At 50.2% G+C, this 25215-nt stretch overlaps 12 protein-coding genes across 12 annotated transcripts; 5 read left to right on the top strand and 7 right to left on the bottom strand.

Annotated features, from left to right (window-relative positions):
* Nucleotides 1-769: 769 nt before the first annotated feature.
* K460DRAFT_355780 (uncharacterized protein) lies at nt 770-2783 on the bottom strand (the record flags this gene model as incomplete). The annotated part of the gene is made up of 3 exons (XM_040931904.1): nt 770-1678; nt 1762-2623; nt 2677-2783. 3 exons carry the CDS (start codon nt 2781-2783, stop codon nt 770-772), a joined length of 1878 nt encoding a protein of 625 aa, XP_040788617.1.
* A 438-nt stretch (nt 2784-3221) lies between these two features.
* On the bottom strand, nt 3222-5459 carry K460DRAFT_313118 (general substrate transporter). Its single transcript, XM_040930241.1, has 3 exons — nt 5097-5459; nt 3846-5034; nt 3222-3797 (listed from the first exon to the last, which is right to left on the bottom strand). Exons 1-3 carry the CDS (start codon nt 5145-5147, stop codon nt 3415-3417), a joined length of 1623 nt encoding a protein of 540 aa, XP_040788616.1. The 5' UTR covers nt 5148-5459; the 3' UTR covers nt 3222-3414.
* A 389-nt stretch (nt 5460-5848) lies between these two features.
* K460DRAFT_386411 (dihydrodipicolinate synthetase family protein-like protein) lies at nt 5849-7024 on the top strand. Its single transcript, XM_040935593.1, has 2 exons — nt 5849-6606; nt 6659-7024. Exons 1-2 carry the CDS (start codon nt 5893-5895, stop codon nt 6917-6919), a joined length of 975 nt encoding a protein of 324 aa, XP_040788615.1. The 5' UTR covers nt 5849-5892; the 3' UTR covers nt 6920-7024.
* Nucleotides 7025-7834: 810 nt separating this feature from the next.
* K460DRAFT_313111 (uncharacterized protein) lies at nt 7835-8945 on the top strand. The gene is made up of 2 exons (XM_040930240.1): nt 7835-8089; nt 8138-8945. The coding sequence occupies exons 1-2, from the start codon at nt 8085-8087 to the stop codon at nt 8817-8819; spliced, it is 687 nt and encodes a 228-aa protein (XP_040788614.1). The 5' UTR covers nt 7835-8084; the 3' UTR covers nt 8820-8945.
* A 55-nt stretch (nt 8946-9000) lies between these two features.
* Nucleotides 9001-9716, bottom strand: K460DRAFT_355776 (uncharacterized protein; the record flags this gene model as incomplete). The annotated part of the gene is made up of 5 exons (XM_040931903.1): nt 9001-9024; nt 9207-9239; nt 9299-9343; nt 9389-9545; nt 9607-9716. 5 exons carry the CDS (start codon nt 9714-9716, stop codon nt 9001-9003), a joined length of 369 nt encoding a protein of 122 aa, XP_040788613.1.
* Nucleotides 9717-10139: 423 nt separating this feature from the next.
* On the bottom strand, nt 10140-11096 carry K460DRAFT_285541 (kinase-like protein; the record flags this gene model as incomplete). The annotated part of the gene is made up of 1 exon (XM_040928826.1): nt 10140-11096. One exon carries the CDS (start codon nt 11094-11096, stop codon nt 10140-10142), a length of 957 nt encoding a protein of 318 aa, XP_040788612.1.
* A 476-nt stretch (nt 11097-11572) lies between these two features.
* Nucleotides 11573-12568, top strand: K460DRAFT_366890 (uncharacterized protein). Its single transcript, XM_040933472.1, has one exon. The coding sequence runs from the start codon at nt 11835-11837 to the stop codon at nt 12339-12341; it is 507 nt and encodes a 168-aa protein (XP_040788611.1). The 5' UTR covers nt 11573-11834; the 3' UTR covers nt 12342-12568.
* Nucleotides 12569-13938: 1370 nt separating this feature from the next.
* Nucleotides 13939-15923, bottom strand: K460DRAFT_395559 (FAD binding domain-containing protein). The gene is made up of 2 exons (XM_040936051.1): nt 15524-15923; nt 13939-15474 (listed from the first exon to the last, which is right to left on the bottom strand). The coding sequence occupies exons 1-2, from the start codon at nt 15907-15909 to the stop codon at nt 13971-13973; spliced, it is 1890 nt and encodes a 629-aa protein (XP_040788610.1). The 5' UTR covers nt 15910-15923; the 3' UTR covers nt 13939-13970.
* Nucleotides 15924-16727: 804 nt separating this feature from the next.
* K460DRAFT_366889 (uncharacterized protein) lies at nt 16728-17702 on the bottom strand. Its single transcript, XM_040933471.1, has one exon. It carries the CDS (start codon nt 17619-17621, stop codon nt 17157-17159), a length of 465 nt encoding a protein of 154 aa, XP_040788609.1. The 5' UTR covers nt 17622-17702; the 3' UTR covers nt 16728-17156.
* Nucleotides 17703-18472: 770 nt separating this feature from the next.
* K460DRAFT_386407 (uncharacterized protein) lies at nt 18473-20094 on the top strand (the record flags this gene model as incomplete). Its single annotated transcript, XM_040935592.1, has 3 exons — nt 18473-18890; nt 18948-19490; nt 20042-20094. 3 exons carry the CDS (start codon nt 18473-18475, stop codon nt 20092-20094), a joined length of 1014 nt encoding a protein of 337 aa, XP_040788608.1.
* Nucleotides 20095-21148: 1054 nt separating this feature from the next.
* On the top strand, nt 21149-22211 carry K460DRAFT_355769 (uncharacterized protein; the record flags this gene model as incomplete). Its single annotated transcript, XM_040931902.1, has 2 exons — nt 21149-21560; nt 21607-22211. 2 exons carry the CDS (start codon nt 21149-21151, stop codon nt 22209-22211), a joined length of 1017 nt encoding a protein of 338 aa, XP_040788607.1.
* Nucleotides 22212-23470: 1259 nt separating this feature from the next.
* On the bottom strand, nt 23471-24962 carry K460DRAFT_286265 (MFS general substrate transporter; the record flags this gene model as incomplete). The annotated part of the gene is made up of 2 exons (XM_040928871.1): nt 23471-23983; nt 24078-24962. 2 exons carry the CDS (start codon nt 24960-24962, stop codon nt 23471-23473), a joined length of 1398 nt encoding a protein of 465 aa, XP_040788606.1.
* Nucleotides 24963-25215: the final 253 nt, after the last annotated feature.

The raw sequence follows: 25215 nt of genomic DNA, 5'->3' as shown, positions 1-25215 counted from the left end.
GGGGCGCATCGATTAGTGAGACTCAGTTTACGTGCAGTACAATTCGGCGCGTTCCGAGCATCGTCGTCATGAGTGAGCATGGTCCAAGTTTCGTTTATCTCTGCCTAACGGGCTCTAAAACATGGGGTCGGGCGCATGTCGGGCTCTTCACACTACTAGTCTGCATGACGCTACCCCGCGTTGATCAATGCTTCTTTTCCCTGAACCCTGACATTATAATAACTCAACAATGGCTGATCGCCCGGCACATCATGGGACTCGGCTTCATACGCCCTATTCCTCACATAAATAGCAATGGAAGTAGTAGCTCAAAATCTATCAGCTGTCGACATAGACGCTCTTTTCTTTCTGCCGCTTGCGAGGGGAAGTAGTACATGAGCGTCGAAGCGACAGTCGCCAGATCTCCATAATGGTACAAACCATACGAACGGCGCGGGACGGGAATGGTGTGGTGAAGATACAAGCCTGGCGTTCCAGATGGATTCGTCGACTATGGTCTGCGTAGCTCTGGACATGCTCAATTTGATGGGCACAATCTAAGATGGCGCCACTCTCCGGAAGCGGTCGTGTAGGTCCACATGAGCACTATGCTCGCCTCATCCGAGTTCCCAAGCGTGACGAGCTAGCGTGGAGGCCCTCCGTGGATGATGGGCAGTTGATGTCCAAGCTTGTCGGTAATGGGGATTGAAGATATCTGCACCATTGAGAGCACTGCTAGTCGTGAGTCGTGGACCGATGGGTGTCAGTCAAGATGATAGAGAGACCCTAATCACACTATCGCAAAGTGATGACTGGCAAAGTGCTCTTGGCTGACACCACGTATATCTACCCTCCTTTTGCCCTCATCTTGTCTTCTCTGCACCTCTTCGAGCAGATCCGCTGTTGCTTTTGCATTGGTAGCGATACTCTCGAGACCCCTAATGGCTTCGAGAATCCATCTTCTCTCGTCCACGTTGTCTTCTTCTGAGCCCCACATGAGCAGTGGCCACAGCAGATTCACTGGGAGCGACTCGTCTGTTTCCGCCATGAGGTGCGCTAGACGTTTGATGTTGGCAATGGCAGTGGTGACATCCTTCGTCTTCGGGTACGAAAAGTAAGCAACGCGGTGTAGATGGAGGAACGAAGCGTAGTAATTGGCGACATAAGTGCGAAAGCTGCGAGTAAGTGCTCCTGCCAAGTTCTTCGCAAGATGCTTCTCGGTCAAGTTGCCCGCTACTGCGTGGTCCATTAACGCAGGCCGCTGCCCGTAAAGTGCATGCAAGTCCTTGGAAATTTGCGCTGCGAGTGCCATGACATCGGTTTCGTCGTGCACGGTACCACGACTGCGATGCCATGGGTCGATGCGCGTGATGCGTCCGACAAAAGACTGCACCTTTTGGTAGAAAACTATACCTGGATGATACAGTACGTCGAACAAGATCTCCTCAATTTCTGTATCGAGCGTCTCGGGTTCTGATGCAGGGTTGGCGGCAGGGGATGCATCAAATAAGCTTTCATCTGTGTCGGCCAGGAACAGTCCTTCTCCGCCAGCTGTTGATACGGCGCGAGCGTCTAGAAGACGAAGCCAGGAGATCAGACGTCGCTCCGGGACCGAGAATGCCGTCTTATCAGCGTTCTGAATCAGCGTATAGGCTTCCCGTAGGTTTGCGTGAGCCCTTGGAAGTGTTTCAGTGAGTAACTGTAGTCTCACGTCAGTAAATACTCTAGCCGAGAAAGCCCATATACATGGGTTGAATGCAAAGGCTGATGTGCTTTACCTACATCCGTGTACGTGATCAAAAATAATGATGCCAGTATATGTTTCAGGCTAGACTTCGAGTTTTCACCCTCATCATTCTTTCGCTTTTTCGCAAGCGCGCCTGATAATTGGCGGGTAGCATTGTCGTACAGCGGCCGCCAATCCGTCTTCATAACATCGCCGCCTAACCCACTTCGTTGCATCTGCATCGCGGCAAAGGCCATGATTGCGCTTCGAACGATGGACGATTCAGCCGCCATTGTTCCAAAGAAGGCTCTGGTAGATGCCCATTTAGGTCCAATCTCAATAGGCGTGAGGATAGGCGGCATCAGCATTTGCAGGAAGGTGCTGAGCAGTAAATCTTCATCAACCTGTCCATTCGAAGCGTTTTCTGCGGAAAATGGCGAGGTTGATGTTGGGTCAGGTTGATGCGGTCCGCGGTCTGGCAAGGACTGAATACTCCCACTTCCTCGAGGCCGTACGGTAGGCACGGCTTCCATGAGCGGACCTGAAGACTGGTGCGCGAGTGGCAGTTGATAGATAGACTGTGGCACCGAATCCAAGTGCGACGTTGCGGCGACTATGGAGGGATCCGAAGGCCACGAGTTGGGGCTAAGGAGCATGGCTTCGTCCCAGGTCCCCATCTGCAGCGGGCCCGAGAAATCGAAGAAGCCGTTACCGCCCATGCCAAATCCATCCAGAGGCAGGAGATTAGGATTGAATGGCTGCTGATGATTTGCTTGCGGGCTTGTTGTCAAGACTGACTGCGACGACTGCGTGCTTTTGCTGCGCGCCTGTGGTGGCCGATTCCAAGTACAATCCAGGTTCAGCCGCTCACAGTGAGCGCACCGCGGTCTTCGCTCGTTGCATCTCACCTTCCGTCTCCTAAAAAGCTAATTAGCGCAGCTCATGGAGACCTGAGCAGGGGGAGGATATACCTGCATGCATTGCAACCGTTCTTTGACCGTGCAGGGCGAGGCGCGGACGGTTGCTGCTCAGAGGTGGGCCCAGATGTCTCTTGCTCTGGCGGTGTTGACTGTGACATGCGTACCAACAGTGAATAGTCTCATGCAGCAGGAATTGGCAGGCGGAAGATGCGATTTGCGCGCGACTTGCATACGTCGAAACTTTCCAGGACCCCGTGGTAGAGGAGAGCATCCGAGTTGCGGGGGCCATGGCGCTAACGAGTCAGCAATAGCACGTGCGTTTTCCACTTTGCGCCCAGCACCATTGTACATGATTCATGCTGCCGCCTTGAATTGGAGACCAAGTAATTCAGATCAGCTGATCGCATCGTAAACTTTTCTTTGTTACTCTTCAAAATTCAGATGACGTGAAAATATCGAAACATTAAAGGCGCGAGTCATGTCTGCTGACGACACTGACTTTCTCCCCCTCCACACTTTGGCCGCCGTCTCCCCAAACCCCGCTCGTTGCTTCGAATCACTCAATCTGCTATGAACCCCTCTCGTTCCAAAAAGCCATGTAATTGATATATTTGAACCATGCATAGACCTCTAGTTGGATCAAGAAGAATACATGTATACACTACTCCGTAGTAGCGGCTACAGTAAGTAGTGCCTGAAGATATTCAATATGCGTTGTGATTTGCATCTTTATATACAAAACTTATGGAGTTACTCCTAGCTCCACTAAGCGAGGTCAATGATATAACTCTAAACTAACTTGTCGGTGCGGTCTACCTTCGCACTCCCAACCTTTTCGTGGTGCTCGCTCTCGTCATCCACAGCCTTTGCATCTGCATTTGCATGTGCCTGTGCTATAAACTCCGCTCTTTGCCCTTCAAATCCAAATAGATGATCCATCTGATCCATGCGTAGACCTTTAGTATCGTGGATAAAGAGGAACGCATATATGCTAGCGCAGATTAACATCGTGGCAAAGAACACGTATACACCCCACCCCATAGAGGTATACATCTGGGGAAGCGACTTTGTTACAATAAGAGTCCAAATCCAGACGGATGCAGCAGCCCAGGGGCCCGAAATGGACCGAAGTGATGCTGGAAAAATTTCGGATGAGATGATCCATGGGAGGCCTATTTAAGTTAGATAATACACAATTTAAAAGACGTAGAATCATTTACCGTTGGCACCAAAACTCCAGGCCGCCCCGAAGATCATGATACTGGCTGTTGCGGCTTTTCCCCCGGCGACCGTGGAGTCAGACATTGGCTGGCCGGCCTTCGGTTTGCCAAGAGCAATGTAGATGGCCAAGTAGTACTGACAGAACGCGCAGACCAGTGACGAGATGATCCATGGCCACTTGCGGCCAAACATGTCAATAAACCAGGTAAAAAAGATGATGGAGCCGCCAGCCTTGATGAGACCATAAACACCAGTCCACAGCGTGACGTCAGAGAGACCAATAGACGTGAAGATAGTCGGGCTGTAGTAGTTGATAGCCGCTGCGCCTGACCAGGCCTGCCACATGAACATAAGGAATACCAGCAAGAAGCGGTTTCGCATGCCTGGGAGCGCTCCTTCCTTTGCAGCAGCCTTAACGGTGGTGAGGAATGTGGCATGCTTCTCGCCAACCAGAAGTGCTGCACGTTCTTTGGCGATGTCGTTCTTGACGAATTGAACCTCTTCGGCAATATACTGGTGGTCCTCTGGCAAGTTTCGGAAAAAGCTATAGGCCTTGAGCGCCTCGGCTTCACGACCACGTTTCAACAACCACGTAGGCGATTCTTTGAGCAGCGGGATCATCAGAGCGAGGAGACCGGCGGGAATGAGCTGCACAGCCATAGGAATTCTCCAAGCTGTCGACTTGCTCCGATCCATATTATGTACGATGCCATAGTTGATCCAGAACCCGATAACTGCGCCCGTCTGGTAGAAAGATTCGAAGAAACCAGTCAATCGCCCTCGAATAGCGGGAGGCGAGATCTCGGCAATGTAGATAGGAGATACAGCCGCGATTCCACCAACGCCCATACCGGTGAAGAAACGGCCAGCGAGTACGAGACTGAGCTGATTCTTTGGCACCGTGCAGAGGATAGCACCAAAGATGAAGATAGCGTCCGAGATGATGACGGTCGTGCGGCGACCGAGGACCTCAAGGATGGGGTACATGAAGAGGGCTCCGATGAGGCCACCTGCAGAGTATATGGAGGTGATGTTGCTTGTGATCTCGTTCTTATTCGCCGGTGTGATTCCAAAATCACGCTTAAAGCTCTCGTACGTTAATAGGCCCCCGATAAATGCAGAGTCATAACCGTAGGCCAAAACACCCATTGAGATGACGAGCGCGGCCATATAGACCCTCCAATTATACTATCGACGTGTTAGTATGGTAATGCATCGATTATCAAGCCATGGGAACACAAATAACTTACAACTTCTGGAGGCGTCGGCCTGTCCTCTGGTGCCCTTGCAAAGCCACCCATGATGAATGGGACTGAACAACAGTTGAATACTAGACGAGAGGAGGGAGCGTTGGGCCTGCGGAGTGCTCCAGGCTGCTTGATGCTGATCCCAAACCTGGGGTACTAACTACTTCTTATGTGAAGACACGGTCGGATCTAGAGGTGCAGCTCGCTTCTCCACAATCCTTCCCGGGTCACTGGGGACAACTAACAAGGGCTAATATCCGAGCAACTGGGCGCTGCAATCAAGAGCCATCATCCGACCATCAACATTGGAGCGAACTTTGGCCGCCATACGACACTAGATCGGACCAAACGTGCCGTGAAGTGGGCATAGCGTTCCCCGTGGAGTCTCCAGGTGGCGTTGCGTAGCCTCGTGGAGACCTCGGGAAGGAGTTTCGCGCTAGCCGGTCGTCGTTTATTACACATGGCGATCGGCTGTCGCGTGCGCTAACGTGACAACTTGCGGCAAGCGCGCCTGTTCAGCTGAGCGACACCTGTTCTAGGCCAAGCGCATGCGACACGATCCGACGAACTCTTGTATCGAATCGCATTATTTCCAAGTTCAAGCGAGCACTGATGAGGCTGTGGATGTCGACTCCACACTTTTCTCCACATGAGCACGTCTTCGGAATTGTCGGCTTTGGTGTCGGAACGCGTCGCGGTAGCAGCAACTGTCAAAATGGCGCGGCTTCGCCCTATCCAAGTATCTCGATTCGTTTCCATACTGTATCATTATCAGTTTCTCCCCTAAAGACTACTCAGAATGCCTTCCAACGAAAACCTCGCCAATGGCAGCAAAAGCGCTTATTCTTTCCCTCCTGGCATCCACGTCCCGTCTCTGACTTGGTTCAAAAACGACACTAATCAAGAGATTGACTGGGACGTGCAAGAGAAGCACTTTGAGTTTCTCGTCTCCAATGGCCTCCATGGCATTGTCATTGCGGGAACCAACGGCGAGGCCGCAACTCTCTCGTCCGCCGAGAAGGCCCAACTCGTACAGAAAGCGCGCAAGACCGCTCAGCGTCTAGGTCGCGGAGATCTCCCCATCTCGATCGGAGGTGTAGCTGGCTGCACAAGAGATGCTATTCAGCAAACCATCGAGGCGAAAGAGGCGGGCGCAACCGCATATCTCGCCCTCGTACCGTCTTACTTTCACTTCGCCATGACCCAAGACGCCATCGTAGCTTTCTTCCAGGAACTCGCGGACGCATCTCCAATCCCTATCGTCCTCTACAACTTCCCCAACGTCGTATCTGGTCTGGACCTCAACTCAGAGATGCTAGATATTCTTGGCAAGCACAGGAACATCGCGGCTGTCAAGCTTACGTGCGGCGGTATCGCAAAGGTAGCAAGGATATCTGCTTCATTCAAGGAGTCTGAATTTGTTGCGTTGGCAGGCCAAAGTGAATGGCTGATTCCAGCCTTGAGCGTCGGTGGCGTTGGAACCATTACGGGCCTTGCAAACCTCTACCCAAAGGTAAGTGGCTGATTCTACCCACAGCTTGTATCATCGATGCTAACCATACTAGACCTGTGTACAATTGTACAACCTCTACCAGCAAGGCAAGCATGACGAAGCCTCTGCTCTGCAGATTAAGCTCTCGGTCACAGAGTGGGGCTTTGGCAAGGGTGGCATCAACGGCACCAAGTATGTCGTCGCGCACAAGAGAGGATATCCTGAGTCGAGCGCGGACTGCAGGCGGCCTTACCCCAGATACATTGATGAGGAGAAGAGGAAGTGGATCGTGAACCAGGTCTCAGGGCTGGATGAGCTCGAGGTTTCGTTGTAGGCTTCAACCAAATAGATAAACATGGGTTTATGGCGCTGGAACATAAAAAACTAGATTCTGAAAGGATACCAGGAATCCTCAACAAGAAATGGCATTTAGTCGTCCTTCTATATTGATGGATCCCAGTCGATCCAAAGAGCTTCTAAATCTGTGCTTGGAGAAAGTTGTATTCCGAGTCCTGACAATGCAAGGACAGGGCAAAGTATCTATTCTACGACTCAAATGGCCTTCTCGTCGCCCGTATACAAGTCTTAGCTGTACAGAATTCATGTGTAGGTCTGATGATGTTCGACCAGAAGAATAGCGCATAAGATTGAGATTGTGGATAGACAGGTTGCGAACACGCCACCAAACTACGCTACGTACGTGACGAACAAGTCCGTCGGATTATGCCAATGGGGCATTCGACTCCTCAATCGTCGGCCGTCCCATCTTGGGTTGCTCAGTCTCAAGTGCCCTATCTTGATAACTGTCGCTAAAGCCGCGGAGGAAACCGCGTCGTGTTGTCACTGTGCCCACCGCTCACTCCCTGTCCTTATGGGTCATTATTATACGCTGCTGTGCCCGTGGCCGTCCTCGTTATTGCAGTGCCTAGAGCTAAGGGCCAACTGAATGCTGAGCGGGAGGTTGTAGGACTCGGAGATCGTGAGTACGAGCGAAATCGTACTGAGTAACCGTAAGTTGCTGCGGCGAAAGGGAGGAACGGGCGGTGGTAGGCGTAAGAGTCCTGCGTTAAAGGTGGGTGTCCTCGCTGAAGTCAAGGCTATCTCGTTGGCTTCGGACTGGAATGTCCAACAACTCACTGACAGCTACCGCCGCCAAGCAAAGGTTAGATGACTAATAGCATGTCGCTTAGCGGCCTGGGGTGCGTGGTAGCCTCCAGGGCTAATCCTCTCTTCCTCGCAACTTCCTCACATAAGTTTGCAGGTGACTTTTGCACACTATTGAAACAAAGCATGTAGATGAAGTCCTAGTTCTAGCAATTCGGAGTTCCCTTTGCGACTTGCTGTCAAAGTTTGGATCGACACAACATATCCCCACTGCTACACTCACCCGAAACCCCACTTTCGAGCCGCCGATCTACGCTAAGCCTATTCGTGGCGAGTTACAGACAGACCAACCAACCAACTCGCTTTTAGCCCTTTGAATCTCACAAGCCAACAAGATGGAGTAAGTTCCTAGCCCCATAAACCCAGCCTTCGTGACTCACAAGCTTAGGCCCCGCGACAAGATCATCAAGCTAGTCGTAGCGAATACCGCTAGTGGAACAGAAGTCCTGAACGTTCATCAAGGTGTTCTCTGCAAGAGCTCTGGATTCTTCAAACGCGCGATGAGGCCAGAATGGCTTGACTTGAGAGAGAGCCCCGACACCATTGAACTTCCTGATGACCCGTTGAATACGGTCAGCGACTATATTAGATGGCTATATACCGCTACGATGCCATTGAAGTTATACAGGATGAGAGACGAGGACACGAGAGAAAAGATAGCTGAGGAATCAGAGAAAGTCTTCATTCTGCTTGCACAAGCTTACGTCTTCGGAGAGAAAATAATCGACGCGAAGTACAAAAACACAGTGGTAAAGTCTGTGTTAGAGGCCAAGGAGAGCGCTGGCTGGAACATGGGACCGGAGAGCGTTACTATTGTTTACAATGGCACCCCGTCTGGATCACCTCTCAGACGCCTGATTGCTGATAATATTGCGCGTTTGGCATATGACGACTCGGATAAGGGAATTGGGTGGATGAGCTTTTTCGATGGTTGCCCAAAGGAGGCTTTGGTGGATGCAATGAAGGCCACAGTGAGGACACGGGCAATGGTGGGTCATGAAATTAATCGCAATGTGAAGTTGCTCGAAACGTACTTTGAGGACGAGCAAGAATCGGACAACTTCACCTGAGGAACAAAATGATGTTTTAGCAGAAGTCCACGGTCATATATTACGAGGCGTACAATTCAGAGGCCATGTTTTAATGACCATTTTCGGCGACATCTAATGTGCCACTCTGGCTAAATGATCTGGAGGGTGATTGATGCCACCACAACAGCGTGACAACCACCTACGGCTCGCAAACCGGCTTTTAACCAAGCGCGTCTTTACTAGCCTTGAAACCTTTAGGATCTTAGCAACGCAAAAAAGGACTGTGTTGAATATATTCGTAAGCTCAATAAGAGAAATTTACAATTCCAAGCAATCTTAGAGGACTTATGCAAAGTGAATGTTTAGATAAGACATCCCACGCTCAACGAAATCAACACCAAATGGCTCTATATCAGCCTCGCCTACCGCTCCATCTGCAACCAAAAGCGGTGTGAAATGCTGCACTTGGTGTTAGCAATCTCCCTGATCTCGACAATTATATGCAATCCCAATCTTACCTCGACAGTGGGGTACAAGCGCTTGAACTCGTACAGTTCCTCTATCTAAGCAGGGTTTTTTTCCTCTTTGTTTGGATCACGAATTCTCACTGTTTCCCAAAGGTGAGTGTCGAAAGCCCCAGACTCTGCTAGGATCTTCGTTGCGGTGGTTTCTTTATCTTCTTTGGTAGAGGTTTCCCGCATTATATGTATCGAAGGGAATGAGTGGACAGCCATGCCCGATGCGACGATTAGGAACCCTTCTTGCCTAGGTCGTGTTAGCTGGTCTGCCAAAACTTAGCAATATTAATCACGAGTGATACACGTACCGCAACGATTCAAAGACTTCGCCTAGTCGGGCCTGACGATCAGGGTCACACCCTTGTAATGTTGATACTTCTATGATGGGGATGTCCAAGCGGTTTTCCGGAGGGAACATGATCTTAAACGGAACCCAGGGCCATGGTCAACTCCGCGTTCCACTCACTTGGCTTTTATGGAAGTATGCGAAGACAGTCGCAACTTAAAGGGGGAAGTAGAATCTGTTCGTGGATTCGAAAGGGAGGTTTCTGTACTACTGGTAATGGAGGTCGGCCCCATTGAGGAAGGCAGTGTATTCCAGGAACCCTCTGAGTTTAGGACAAACGCTTCAATCGAGTTTGGGATATCATTTGTCCTGGCTTGAGATATGCGAATGTTGTGCATGCATTTCTGATCGGAACAATTGAAACTGGACAATTTCGAAAATGCAGCCGAGGAAATACTGCAGAGAAGAGAGGAATGAAGGTGAAACGTAAAGTAGGAGTACTTAATCCACTTTAGCTGTGCCTCGAACGAATGAAAACAACTCGTATCACAATCCTTATTCTAGAAACACCAGGTTTCTCCAATCAAATAACCCCCTAACATCAACATATCCCAGCTTTAGATACAGCCTACGATTGTTATCTTGAGTTACACGCCTTCTCTCTCTGTCCAACAGTCGCTTTAAAGACATTGTGTTTATCCTATTTAACATGTTTACTGTTAGGCACATACTCAACAGCTCGTTGAGTCTAAGTGAGTAAGTCGACCCGGCTGGCGACTTGGTAAATGTTGAATCGTGTTCCTTCGGATGCTGGGTAAGTTTGCACATAGCTACGATGATCAATCCAATTTGAAATACATCATTTCTCCCATCGACATGAAATTGGTCGTGAGGTAGAGGTGCGAAGTTATCTTGGTTTCTCAGTTCGATCTGATGCCGGTTCCTTGTTTCATCTCTGGTTATGCTGGAACCAAAATCACCGAGGACTACTCGCGGATATACATCTGGATCAAGCTTACCTAAGAAAACATTAGCCGGCCATAAATCACGATGTATAACCCAGTTCCAGTTTGTATTTCCACCTCCGCCGTGATGCATGTGAGCAATTGCATTGACGAGGGAGATGAAAACGTGCCAGACGAAGCTCTCTGGGAAAGATCGGTTGTCATGCTTGTATCTCTTGATTAAATACCATAAGTTTCCACAGTCGCAGAAACGCGAGAAAACGGCAGCCTCGCGGGTTGCAGGTTTCAAATAGTAGTCAACGAATGCGTTAATGTTATCAGGGCCGGAAAGACGGCGGAGGATGTCGATCTCCCGCGCAGCGTATCCCCGGGCGACATCGTCGGCTTTAAACTTCTTACAAACACAATAGGTCCCACTATATTTAGTTTGGACAAGTTCAATTCCAGAGTTGAAGGCACCAAGTGAAGGGCCACCGTCTGCATCTGAAAGGATACATATTTTACGGAAACGTGCATTCGTTAAAGTCTTCGATTTTGGTAAAGCCATCGATTCTGATAGGATTTATGAGCGCGGGCGGGCCTAAACACTGTTATTATACAGATTATCTGCCTCTCTCTCAACAGCGGTTGATGTGAGTTGTCACTGAGTCACATCTAACTAATGGAAGACGTCTCTTGTCACAGACGCTGATGTAATGTTACATGCGGCTTTCGTTTGCCCATTGTTGCTACGACAAGTCATATACGCCGCTGTCAGACTTCGCTTAGCGAAAGAACACGTCCTAGTCAACGACGTCGCACGGCCTGAAAATGGTAGTACTGCAACATCCAGATGATGAATCTATTAGTCTTCTTTGAACCTTTGTGCTTGTTCTGCAATATATCATGCACGCTGACTGAGATTATGCAAGGTACTCGCATAGGCTAATTTCAAAGCCACATCAAAACAATTCCGTGGGATTGCGAAGTCCGCATTAGCCCCAACACAATCCATTACCATAGTTAACTGCACGTGCCGGGAACGGGATGCCGTGTATGTTCCTATTTTTGTACCTGTAATCAGTCCTGTGTTCTCCGAGCTGCATTAGCCATTGGTCGATAGACGGCTGGGAATCAGAAATGGCTACGCTGAGCCGCAGCCGCACAGTGGTGCTCTAAATATCATTCCGGGCGGAGTAGAGGATTCACAGCCTCGTTGTAGGTCGGATCATGAATCGACATGTATATCTCCTTGATGTTAGTATCTTTGACCTGTATTTACCGTGAGCCCTCATCTGCGCCAAACATGTATTCGTCCGTTATCACTCTGCTCTTCGTTCTTTCTTCCGCTTTGGCTTCAGTGCTACCCGCTGTTGCCCCACTTCGTCCACCTCCTGGAGGGGTTTCCTTGGTTTCACTCGATGTTGACCTTGACGGCGACGGTTGTAGACCTGGCCAGGTCAGCGTTACTATAGCAAAGGACAACTCCGCCCTGACAATCATTTTCGATAAGTTTGCAGCTGCCGACGGACCGAGAGCTGGCAAGAAGAATCCTCGGGCATTCTGCAGGGTGAACATTGGGATGAACACACCGGGTTGGGCATTCGATGTTGATTCGGCCGATTTCCGTGGCTATGTGTATGTTGAAAAGGGCGTAGAGGCAAGCTTGGTCAGCCGATGGAAGTGGATCGACAAGAACGGAATCGACCTGCCGGGGAAGGTAGGTGAACGGAGAAGTTATGGAGAACCTGATGGGCTGATAGGATCTTTAGGGTCACCTTCAAAAGAAGGTCATGGGTCCTTTCGAAGATGACTTCCTTCTGCACAAGGATGACGAACTCTCCAACGATGAGCCACCGGTCTGTCAGAAAAAGAATGCGAGAATACAGATTAGCTTGTCCGCTACGGTTTCAGTGGGTACTTCCAAGGGCAACGGATATGTGCAAGGTAGCTCGGCAGATGTTGGTTTTGGCGAGATTCTGAATCTTTCGTGGAAGAAGTGCTGAAGTTGTGGGTCTCGAAAGTTCAGTGGAGGTAGCGTCTCCACCGAAAGCCGAGGCTCGAGGCTCGAGGCTCGGGCTCGGAATTAAGTAATACGAAGCAATATCATGCGCTCTATAGGTTACGAGAGTAGCAATTAATTGATCAAGAGTCAGAAATGGGCCGGTCGGTGTGCAGAGTCTATAGAGTCTATGGAGTCTCGAGATTGACCGAAGGATCAAGGCCGCGGGGCAAAAAAGGCTAGTATTGAGAGGGTTAGCGCACTCTGTGTCAGCAACCGTATCCAATATACCTAGGCACTCGCCAGCTTCGTTATCACCCGATTACCATCTCGTTACTGCGGTACCTTTCTTAAAGCCCGAATTCTGCACTCGCAGGACAGATAGATAAGGGCATGCAGCTCTGTTACATAATGGAAAGAAAGGATCATGAATTGGGCACTCTGGTCCGAAGCCACTCTCTAGCACCTAGCTAGAACATGATCACGCACTTATTATTAGAGCTTCGGTTACAACACTGTAAAGCTTTTCTGTCACTTCTCCGCATATCAAACAAGAGCGTTCATCACCGTAAGTCGGCATTTAGTCGGACTTAGCATAACCTAGTACATAAGACGGGATTGCGGTCGCCAATAGGAAAGTTTTGGAACTAGTAGGCGAAGTAATATGAGCAAATGAAGTTAATGAGGGACAACGGAGTGATCATCCGATGCTGGTGCAATTGCGTTCAATAAGTTTGAGGGCGGTTGTTCGCTAAATGGGTGTGAAGATCTCGACGGGTGCGCTACCTTTCGAAACGACAACCACCCTCCGAAAAGAAGCAGACCTTGAACCCTACCTCTCCAACATGTATATGCGTCTTGTTTCCTCACCCCTACTATATGTACTATCCCCTATCTGGTCTTGTCTGAACAGATCATCACGCCTTGCAGAATGCATTCCATTCGCACACCATCATCTCTTCCGCGGCGCCGCCGAGCCGCTACTCACCCTTGCGCTCACGCCTCATTAATCCTACACCAACGCCGGTCTTTTGGATTGCGGCGTAGCCTGGCGCGGATTAGCAGGCTGCAAACTAGCCTAGAAATGCCACAACGAGGGTTAGTCGCGCCTAGTGCTGCGTTCGATGGTTGCCGGTTCGGGGAACTTGCGTACCTGGTCGTGTTTGAGATGGGTGCGGGTGGCACCTGGGTACAGTAGCCTGGTGGTGGTACAAAGGGAGTTTTTCGTCGCACTTTCGTCGCTGCAAATGGCGCTGCGACTAGATGATCGCTTTCTGAAGTGGCGTTAATACCTTGCAATGCTCGCCATCTGATATTTTTGCTAAATGATATATGTTGCACCACGGCAAGTTCTGACAGCTTGGCTAACCTCTGGAATAGCGCTGGACATGGACATGCTCCAGCCAAGGCTCAATTTGATCAGAAGCCCAGCAGGAAGGGCTACACGCGACACAATCTCCCATTCTGCGTCTGTGTTCCCCAGTCCCCGTCTCTAACCTCCCATTCCTCACTTCCCACCGCGGTGGTCGCATAAAACACGCTCTTTGGATCCCACTTCTTCTTCAGTTCTAATAGCCTGGGATACTGTATTCCATAGAAGCTTTCCTGCCAGCCCGGCTCAGCCACATTCGCTTCGTTCAAATAGCTCCCGCCAAACTCGCTCTCCGGCGACACATCGCGCCACGGCTTTAAAACGTTATTCGTGAGGTCGTGAGCGGCAGCCTGAAGCTGGGCTTGCGTTGCGTCATCCCCGCCTTCTACGGGCGCAGCGCCGATGAGGAAAGAGAGTGTGTGTCGAAAGGCGGAAGATACTGCGTTGTCGACATTCAGACGATTCTGCGGGGCTTGGTGGTAGCCGCCTACTGCGCGGCCACTCATGCTATGGTTCTTAATGGCAGCGAACATGCGCTCAAACTTTACTGGATCTTCCCAGTTACCGCGGGGGAAGATGCGGTTACCGGGCAAGGTTGTCGACCTGCCAACTGTCTCATTGCCCCAACTCTGGTGGTACGCCGGGTAAAAGGAATCGTGAAGCGTAGTTCTGGGCGTGAACTGGATGCCGAGCTTACGTAGGTGATCAAACCACGGCGCTATCAAGGCGTTGAAGGATTCTACAGTATATCCTGGCGCCCAGAAAGGCATCATCTGGAACTGTAAGCCATCATTAGGCTGTGGCCAAATCCAGAAATAGGAGTATGTGTGTGCGTCAGCGAGAGTAGGGAACATCTCCCAAAACTTGCGCGTGCCTTCCCAAAAGACCTCTTTCGTGACATTACCTCCTGTCTCGTATGAGAACGTCGAAGTAACGATAGGCATTCTAGGATGAGCGCGTACGATAACTGATGTGACAATGCCGAAGGTGCTGCCCCCACCACCTCGAAGCGCCCAGAAGAGGTCGGCATTGGAAGTGTTGGATGTTGTAACAAATCGACCATCTGCAGTCACCACCTGCAGTGCCTCTATATTGTCGGCTGCCATTCCGTAGTATCCGCTCATAGGTGTATGCCCTCCGCCAGTGACATATCCTCCTGCGAAGCCGACGCTTTCGCAGATACCGCCAGTGACTGTAACGTTGTATTTGTGCGCCGCTTGATAGATTTCTCGAACAGTGACTCCAGCTGCGACCTTGAAGACACTGCCTTTGTACCCGGAATCACTCTTGTAGTCCTCGATGAACTCAATGTTCTTCAGATTGTGCGTCCACACGCTCAATGCTCCAGCACCTAGTGACTTGCCGAGATAGCAATGCCCGGTATTCTTGATGACTAAACGAATGTTGGTGTTGCGTGCAAAGTTTAACGCGAGTTGTATCTGACCAACGGTGGAGACATTGGCAACATATGTTGGATATGATCCAAGGGTGCAGGTGTTGTTCGTGCTGTTATGGGGAAGACACGTCCGTCCCTGGTAGAGTGGCCACATGTTGGACGTCGGATCCGCTTCACTGTCACGCTTAGTATTCGTTCGCAGTTTTGGATACAGATTTGTCTTACTGCAAGTACGGGTCGGTGAAATTCTTCTCGAGCGCAGCACACTTTGCACCATCGTACACTCCCCAACTCTGGTAGCATGGTGCCGCAACCGGCACCGTTGGGATCAGTGCTCCATCGATTATTTCATTAAACGTTTCCCATGTGCTCTTAGGAGGCCATTTATTATCACCTGGAAAGACTTTGCATGCTCCGCTCCTTTGGAACGCGCTAGAATTAACAGCACTGGCATCGAATCCGAAGAGCTTCTGCTGTTCAGGCGAGAAGCTTGCGAGGGCACTGTCGGTCAATTGTTTCTTTTCGTAAGCAAAGAGAGGGGCGTCCGAGGAGCTTGCAGCATATCCAGCTCCTTGGAGACTAAAGAGTAGCGCAAACACTTTTCCCGTCATGACTCAAAAAGTAGATGCTAGCGAGTGTCGTAGATAGCACCAAACCCGCTGCTTAATATTCTCTTGATCGGTTTACCCCGCTACGAGCTCTGGGCTACCCCCGCAACATTGGTATGAGGAGATCGACACTTGGAAGCCAGATGCATGTGCAGATCCTTGACCCCCGACGTCTTAGCTATTAATTCGAGCTGGGGAATTTTCTCGCATGGGGAGCCACACCGGGCAGTGCTTGGCTCACTTCAAAGTATCGTAAATTAAATACTGGGGTATCTAATTTGTAATTGTGGGCCAGGTGTGAAAGTAGTGTCAGCGCAGTGTATGTTCTAAAGTGCTATTGCTCTTGGGACGTTCCACAATTGCACCTTGATCAGACAGACTATACTCAATTATTTCATCGCGGAGAACAAAAGGGAAATTATCTATAATGTAGTATTGGTAAGTTTGGGGTTTCGTCCTGGGCGACACTATGATGCCGGGTAAATCCTGCAGGATTGGAGTGGGAGCATGTCAGACCCGTGAGTATCGGATGGAACGGTAGTCGGCACGAAGTGCAGGTACGTAAGGATTTTAAGACAAGGTACGTACATGATCCTGGGCAAAAACGAACTGGTATTTCGGGCATCGCCTACCCGGCGGTAAGAAGAAGTATCCTGACCCAAATTTACACTTGCCATCGAGCTGGATACGGTCGAAGTCTCACATAGGCCGAAATTGACAGTTTTCTTTCCCTGAATATAATTGTGACACTTTCCACGTCTTGATAATCTGGCCAGGGCGGAATAGAACGGGTCACCGGCTACCGGCTTCAGTGTTCAAGCTCATGGAGATGGAACACCTGAAGCAGCCGTTCTCGGGCACGCTGAAGAACCTGTTAGGTGCGCAGGAAACATGGGCAAAAGGTAGGACCCATGTCCCATTATCGATCAATCAATTAGGCTGGATGGAATTGATGGGGAAGCTGAGGAACTGAAGGTCGTCCGCCACCCCTCATAGACTGAGCTGGACCGTGCTCTAGTGCCCGCCCAGAGCGTATCACGACCGCCAGCGCCCACAAATTGAACGTTTGAAAGGGATATATTTGTTGGTTTGGCTTCACTGGTTGTCTTAAATGTTGGCGCATGGTGTTTAAAACGTTCAATTTATGCCAAGAGAGAATAGTTGTCGCTCCTACGATCCACGCACCAAGTGCTCGAACCCATATTCGAAATCATCGTGTGCTATGGTATCGAAGCAGCGGAGCCTAGTATTTAAGCTTTCTTGTAGGGCGGCAGGTCCTCAGACTCAACACCCTGCGCTGCCTGCCTTGCCCTGCGCCTCTCTCTACGGTCCATCTCCCTTGCCACCGCCTTAGCCAGCTTCTTCCTGTCCTCACGCTCCTTCTGCTTCATGACATCCTCGCGGCCCCTGCCACTCCACGCCTTCTTGAACTCCTTCCTGAACTTCTGCTTAAAGGTCAAGAACCTCTCCGCTTCCTCTTCGGCCTTGCGCTTGTTGTGTTCGGTCTCGTCGTCGGTGTCGTAGAAGTCGGACTCTTCGTCGGCGGAGTCGACCAGTGGGGTACCTTCGAGACCAACGGTGGCCTGGTTGCGCGACTTGTCCCAAGCTTTGGTGCGGCCGTACGCGACGCAGCCAGTGATACCGAGGACGAGGAGGATAGGGAAAGAGAGGAAGAGCACCATTACGATGCCGAAGGCGATAAGGTCTTCGTCCATGGCGAGGGTTGTTGCAAAGTAGTTCTAGAGGCAGTATGTTCGGAGGTTGGGTGAGAGTGGAAAGGGAGAAAGGGAGGTACACGGTATACACCTTATGGGGATGGTAGTTTGCCACCGGTGGCGGTGCAGCGTTCCGCGATACGTCAGACATGACGAGTCAGGTGACAGGACATGTGTTGCAGCGCTGACTCGTAGTGTCGCATCTCGAACACGCAACCCCCTTTCTCTCCTCTGGTCATTGCGATTTACTCGTTGACAACAAGATTCTCAAAGATGGTTTTTCTACGCGCCATCCTTCATTAGCCATGTTCAAAGTTCTTATGTCTAGGCCTCCCATGCCTACTACGCGCGAGGGAAGCGGAATTATTGTATCCCTACACCACTTGTAGTCGGCTAGAGGATTAGAGATGATCATTAGACCCTTTTCTCAACGGTGTTCTACCTCTGGGGACTTCCATGGTTCTCCACGCATGAACGACGTCATGAGGGCATTGATGGAACGTTAAACAACCTTGGAAGTGCAGCCTCGCGAAGGACATCGGGCATGGTTTGTATCGAAACATGCATAGTAAGAGAGTATGAAGTAGCCACGCAGGCGCTTATGATATTCAATGGACACTTGGGGCACGTTGCCTACCACCAAAGAGCGACTGAATGCTGCGACAAATCCCCTTCACCTTCGCCTTCACCTTCACCTTGGCCGTCACCTTTACTTTGTCTGACAGCAGGTTTGGGCCATCTTAGCTCCACTCCGTAGCCACACTTATATTTGCAGTCTTGTTTAACCCGTCTATCTCACTAAAGATCTTCTCTCACAAGCTGCATACTGCGACACAGCAGCAGCTACGACCATGGCTCCCGAGCCGCCCACGAAATGCTCCACCTGCGGCGATCCGGCTACGAACAAGTGCGGTGCTTGTAAGACGGCTTACTACTGCACAAAAGACTGCCAGAACAAAGACTGGTCTAAGCACAAGGTCCACTGCAAGGACCCTTTCGAGAAGCCGCTCGCTCTTGCGGCCGATCTTATCCAGGCAGCGTGGCTTAACTTCCGCGAGAACACATGGGACACGCCCATCGAACGCGTCGAAGTCAAAGAAGATGAGCTTATCACGTACGATGGAGACCAGTGGGCAAAGAGTGGCCAGTTCGTCAAATTCCCGAATGATCTTATGCCAAATGATAGCGTCAAGGCTGGCGTGCTATGCAACATGATGTGCAACGAGCCGCTTGCATATCTGTATAACTTCATCTCAATACTCATCTCGGGTCGGTCTGGCCCTCAGTATATAAGTCCTAAAGTTCATGTCCACTAACAGCTTCTAGCACTCCCCATTGAGATACACGAAGTCGCTGTCAAGTTGAAGAAGCCTCCTCGCAAGAACACGGCTGTCCACCCCGGTGGATTTCGTCAACCCAACTGGCCAGACTACTCACATTTCCTTCTCCGTCTGACCTCCAAGAAGAGCGGCAAAATGTGGTATATCGATATCACCGGTGGACAGTACGGCTTATGCCAATCTTTCTGGAGAGTCAAGGAGTTTGACCAACGATACGTGGATACTATTCAAGGTGTCAGCCTGTTTGGCAAGAACAAAGCGTACATCAAGGCATGCTCCAAGGCGAACGCCACTATGCACCTCATCTATGGTAGCAGTTTAGACGCTGCAGCCGTCCTTGATCAAGCTATGCATCGTTGGATCAAGGAAAATGGCATCACTTGCTATGGGATCATCTCAGCAAACGAAATGGAGCATAGTATTCATAAGGAGAAGCTTCTGAGTACCCTTGATACAGCTCTCAAAGAATTCGTGGCCAAGGCAGACTACAGCAACGACATCCGAGCGGCAAGGCAGGGACCAGGTGACAGTGTGCGCATCAGCCAATCATTGGCTAACAGGATTCTGACGGATATAAGGACTCCATCCTAGAGTCCCGGCACGACTCTAACGAATGACTACCCACGAGTAAGAATGGTCGTCAGGTCAAGTATTCTAGGGCCAGCATCATGACCCGCCCTAGGGAGGATTTAGAAACTGACACATGGCGACCTGAGGCTTAAGGGATAATCAAGCAATGGCTCTTTGAAGGGAAGTGTGCTTGCACGAAGCATATCACATTAGCAGGAGAGGAGGTTTTCACGGACCTATATCTGTCGAGGGGCGTTCATTGTCTTGCGAAACATGGCACACCCGATACCTTAGCAGCTAGCATAGAACTGCACAGTCTGTCTGAAATCTTTTCGCCATCAAACTTTTTTCCGCCTCTCATGCTCAATAACCGAACAATTGGCCCAACCTCCGTCGCTCCCCATCTAGTTCCTCCTTGTGTCTCGTATCATACCGTTCAGCCTTCTGCCTCCGCTTTGTCAAATTCTCTCCCGCAACATAGACTTCTATCGCTCTCCTTCCCACTTTCAGCACCTTGTTTCTATGCCTCAAGTAGTCCCCCTCGTCCTTCCGCAGAATGCTAGCCCACGTCAGACCCTTCTTCTCCATCGCCGGGTCAACACTCGCGTGAAATACCTGCATCGCGCACGCGCCAACTTGGAGCTCCAGTCCCAGCGTGCCCTTTGTCTCAATCAAACCAGCCATATAGTCCGCAATGGTCCCAAAAGGCTTCACCACCAGAGTCTCCTCGACGTAATACCGACATAAGAAGTCCCAGTCGAAGCAAGGGAACTGGATATCGTACTGAGGTCCACAAATATCGAGGGCATATTGCTTGCCAGTGGAACGTGAAGTGGCGCGCATGAGCCAATAGTAGTAATCGTTGAAGTTGAGGTTTCCGTTCTCAGACACGAGTACGGTGCGTCGCGGGACGGGCTTGAGTCGGACGCGGACTTCTTCAATAAGTGTGTCCATACCTATCCAGTCGCTGTTAGCCCAATTCTTTTCCGCTCTTCCTGTCGTATCTTCAAATTCTGACCTGCGAACAGCTGCTCAATGAGCTTCTTCATATGTCCAATCTCATGGCACGAAATCGTTGTCAGCACAGCGTTCTTCTCATGTTCGTCGTGAACTAGGTGGTTTGGAAAGTGTGAGAACCAGCCGTTGTATCTATCGGCCTGACTACTATCCGTAAGGAGCGCGATTGTTTTGCCTTTGATGACGACGTTGGTGATAAAGGTGTGCCATGTCGCTTGGCGTAGATCTAGGAAGGCTTGCTTGAGGGTGAATGCAGCGCGTATTATGAAGTCGTCTTCAGACATTGAGGAAGTTGCCATCATTGACAAGCGATATTGAACTCGATATTGATGCTAGAAGACAGATGGTGATGGAACAGGATCGAAGGTGAGGGCGAGTGAATCCGGTAGAACAATAGTCCGTGTTGGTGTTTTGATTTCACTATCGCAACGAGTCCGACGCGTTTTTCCCGTCCAACTCATGCACACAGCACATAATCTTCACCTTCACCAACGCTCTTGTCAAATATACGGCAGCCTGCCCCTCCTTCGTCAGCCAACTATCCTTCTTCCTCGAACCGATCTCCAAAACGACAACCTAGAAGATTCGACAACAACAACCATGGCGCCCGAAGCGGAGAAACTCTGCGCCAACTGCGGAAATACTGCTGTGTTGCAGTGTAGTCGCTGCAAGAACACCATTTACTGCGACGCGAACTGTCAAAAGGCCCACTGGCGTGGCCACAAGAAGACATGCAACAAAGTCAATCTTGACAGGATGGTCCAGCGCGCTGGTGCTTTGCTTCAGAAGCTGTTCTTCATCTGGCGCGAGAACACCTTGAGTGAGCAGTTCGTCAACATCGAAGAGACTGAGACGCGTATCTATTTCCAGGCTACCCATGGCCCTGGTTCCTTCAAGGAGTTGCCCAACAACACGTTTTCCTCCGAGGAGACGAAGGAGATGGTGTTGTCCGCGTCGATGTGCGCAGAGCACACGGCGAACTTCTCAGATATATTGGCAAAGATGTTCAAAGGTGAGACTCTCAAGGCCAGTACTATACCCATCACTAACATACACAGGCATACCAATCGAAATCCGTGAGACCACGATCAATCTCAAAGAGCCAGAAAAGATGGCACAATTATTCATCAGTTCGTTCATGGAGAAAGTCTGCCCGCCTAGCCCTCATAATGTCTTCCAGATCACTTCTAGGAATCCTTCAAAGAAGTGGTTCCTCGATTCTACCGGCGCTCAGTTCGGTATCTTTTCACCATTTCATGAGGCAGGGGACTACATGTCAAAATTCGGCAACCGGGTAACACACATCGCTCCCCGTGGCACAGCTCGCAGTGGAGTCGATGAGCTGTGTACGATACGTGGATCCATTGGCGAGTTTCATAGGGCAAGGCGGGATGGTGCCAGGGTCGTCGAGCAAGAGATAGACAAGTGGTGCAAGGAGATGGGCATTACTTTGCCGCAACTACTTCGTTGTTCGGAAGAGGAATTTCACAGTCTTGAAGCAGGCTTGTTGGTCGCCGTCACAAAGGCGGCAGTCGATTTCGCTGCTTCGTACGACAACACGGCGGAAGTTGAGAGCGCACCAACGACTGGAGAGTACGACTATCAGACGATGTTGTGCATCTCCGAGAAAATCCGTTGCATGATTGCTCAATTCAGGGTCTGACTGCGAATGGAGCAAGACGTTCAGGGCCGAACTAGTTTTGGGGGGTTGAGAGTTGTTAGCGAATGGCATTTGATTCTGTGGTGGTGTTAGGATCTTCAGCGCCTCTCTTACGCAGTAATGCACATGTGGGCTTAGCCATCACATTAGTCTTCAGTGGACTTAGCATCTGCTAAACATGACGATCACAAGACCTTAGATTATACGATCCTCCTCGTCTTTCAGATTGAAGACCTTAGACCTTAAGTGCGAGGTCGCCCATCGACTCCTCCAAGCCAGTTGGTTGGAAACCAATCTAGGTTTACGTTGCATGATTACATTTTCATTCTCTGAGAAACGGTGCGATTGTTTCTCGACAGGGTCACTATCTTTGATAGGAATTGAAGAGTCAGTGTCTTGTTCGGATCTAGATCTGGTATCATCGCAATAGTACTCGATTCAACTCTTAGGATGGCATCGCAAGAGGAGTCGTTGAATAAGGGGTTGAATGTGCCGAGGATCAGTGAATCAGACTAGCAATGTTTTGAGAAGTCTTCCGTTGAACTAATTTCCATACCTCTGTAGATACTTCGTCAATTTTCAAGAGCGAAGGCAAATAGTCTGCGCAAGACTTTCGGTTCTTCGCCTTGGCGGTAAAATTGTACCGAAGTGCGCCGAGCATGACTGGGGAAATCTCTTTGCCCCAAGCCTTCCGCGCAAGATAGTGAAGTTCAGATATCTGCCCCGGGTGTGGTCGAATTCTTACTTTCCTGATTATAATTGACAATGCGCTGGTGATAGTACTGTTGAAATTGAACTGGCCTTCCTTTGACAGGACATTTAAAGATGGTTTATTATTTTTGGCGTATTAGAAACACCGTTGACGCGCCAAGGCCTGCTCAGTGAATGCTAGCTGCACTTGTGAGGTATTACCCGCGTAGTGGACTAAGAGCAACTGTTAAAACGCTTCTTCTATGTACCATACGAGGCGCATACAGTCTGATATAGGCATACAAGAATAAATTCATGTTGAGTCCCGAAGATCTGATGGAGCAATGATCGGGAATGACCTTTTACGTTTTCTGTAGCTCATTGCTATTGTACCGGGTATTAGTGTTGATTTTTCTGCAAAGTCCAGTAAAGCTGGTCTAGAGCCCTCCACAATCCACGCAGGGTGTTTGTTCTAACGCGAGATTATCGTAATTAAACCATACCATGCCCGTGGACTTCATCTGTAACAGAGAATCTCGACTTCCCATCTCAACGCCAACCCAACAAAACCCCTAACATCTTATCCGCACTCCCCACCCAAACTTCATACACCGCGCACAAACACATAAAATGGTGCCAACAAGCGTACTCGCACCTGCCCACGCAATCGGCACTGTATAATTCCCATGCGCAGCCTGCAACAGCGCACCCCCAAGCGGCCCAGCCACCAGGGCTGAAAATCCAATAACGCTAAGCCCCATACCCAATCTCGTCCCCGTCTTCGCAATATCAGAACTATACTCTGCGATCGAGGTAGGGAACAAGCTCTGGAAAGCAGCGCTAAATACGCCGTAGAAGACCGTCCAGATGTACACTGCGGGTATGGAGTCCACGGCGAGCCAGGAGAAGAGGATGAAGATGTTGGCGAGGAGGCAGATGGTCATCGTGTTGAGAACGCCAATGTATCGGTCTGCGATGAAGCCTGGGAGGACTCGTGCGGGGATTCCGACGCCGTTGACGATGATGACGAGGTTTAGGGAAGTGGTGTAGGGCATGGAGAGGGTGTCGCGGGCGAAAGACGCAATCTGAAATGGCGGTCAGCGGTGTATGATAGTAGATGGTGGTTGCAAGAGCGATCAACTCTGAATTTGTTGGTAAATGTGAATAGAGGCAACGTACATAGTAGTATACGATATATATTCCGGGTATAATGAAGCACATCCCTAGGACATGTAAGACGTATGGCTTATCTTTCAACGCCTCCCAGTCGATCAGCGGACCGGATTTTCTGGGCGGCAATCGTGGTTTCATGAATGCAATTACAATGGCGAGACTTGCTACGTTGATGAACCCGAGCACTCTGACCGTCCACCCAAAACCAATTTTGGGAAGCAGTTGACGTACAACAAGAGGGTAGATGACACCTCCAGCGGAGTTACCAGTCGTTACGATACCGATAGCCATACCTCTGTGCGCAGAGAAATATGTCGCGCAAAGCCCCATGATTGGAACAAAGAAGATGCCACCCCCAATGCCGGTGCATAGCCCTTGAGTCAGGAGTAGTTGCCAATACGACTTTGCGGCACTCAGCGTGAAAATACCTAGGAGCTGGAAGGCAATGCCTACCGCCACGATCGGCCTGAACCACCCGCGATCTAGGGCTCTACCACTAAACATACCAAGCGCAAACAACAGCCATGCTTGAATGGATCCGATCCAGGAGATTGCCGATGCTGGCTGGGGCAAAATTGTCCGATAGTAGGGTAGGAAAGCGCCGAATGAGTTTACGAACCCCCAGGTGTTGAGAATGGCGAACCAGGCGCAAAGCACCTGGGTCCATGCAACAACCCCGCCATCGGGAGGTGGGCCAGGATCTTTGAGCGAGCGCGTGCTGAGCCGGCTTGCGACACGAGAGAGGGCGTTAGAGTGCCGTGAATTGGTTTTTGAGACGTTTGGTCCTGGTTGAGAAAGCGGTGGTTGAATGTCATTGGTACTAGAGGTATCGGTCTTCTCTCCGATACTCGGTGCCTTCTCTTCCTCTCTCTCAATGCTGTTCTGATCCATGATGACTTGTAGTCAAGTGCCGGATGCGAACTTTTTATTAAGTTAGTCTGACACCACTCTCCCAGGAAACAGCGCTGTTGTTCTTATAGACTTGGGAGTCATTGAAATACGCATCTGTGGGTCGTTGGGAAGCCGCTAGAGACAAAGATAGAAGTTGTTTAACTAAACAACGAGTAAGATCCACTGCTCGTGAACTAGTCGTACAACATAGATAACTAGGATGATTCAAATAGGACATTGATCAACCTTTAAG

The sequence above is a fragment of the Cucurbitaria berberidis genome (genome assembly GCF_010015615.1).
Source record: "Cucurbitaria berberidis CBS 394.84 unplaced genomic scaffold K460scaffold_3, whole genome shotgun sequence".
NCBI classification, from domain to species: Eukaryota; Fungi; Ascomycota; class Dothideomycetes; order Pleosporales; family Cucurbitariaceae; genus Cucurbitaria; species Cucurbitaria berberidis.
Note: the sequence above shows the minus strand (reverse complement) of the source record. Positions and strands in the feature narration are given on the sequence as shown.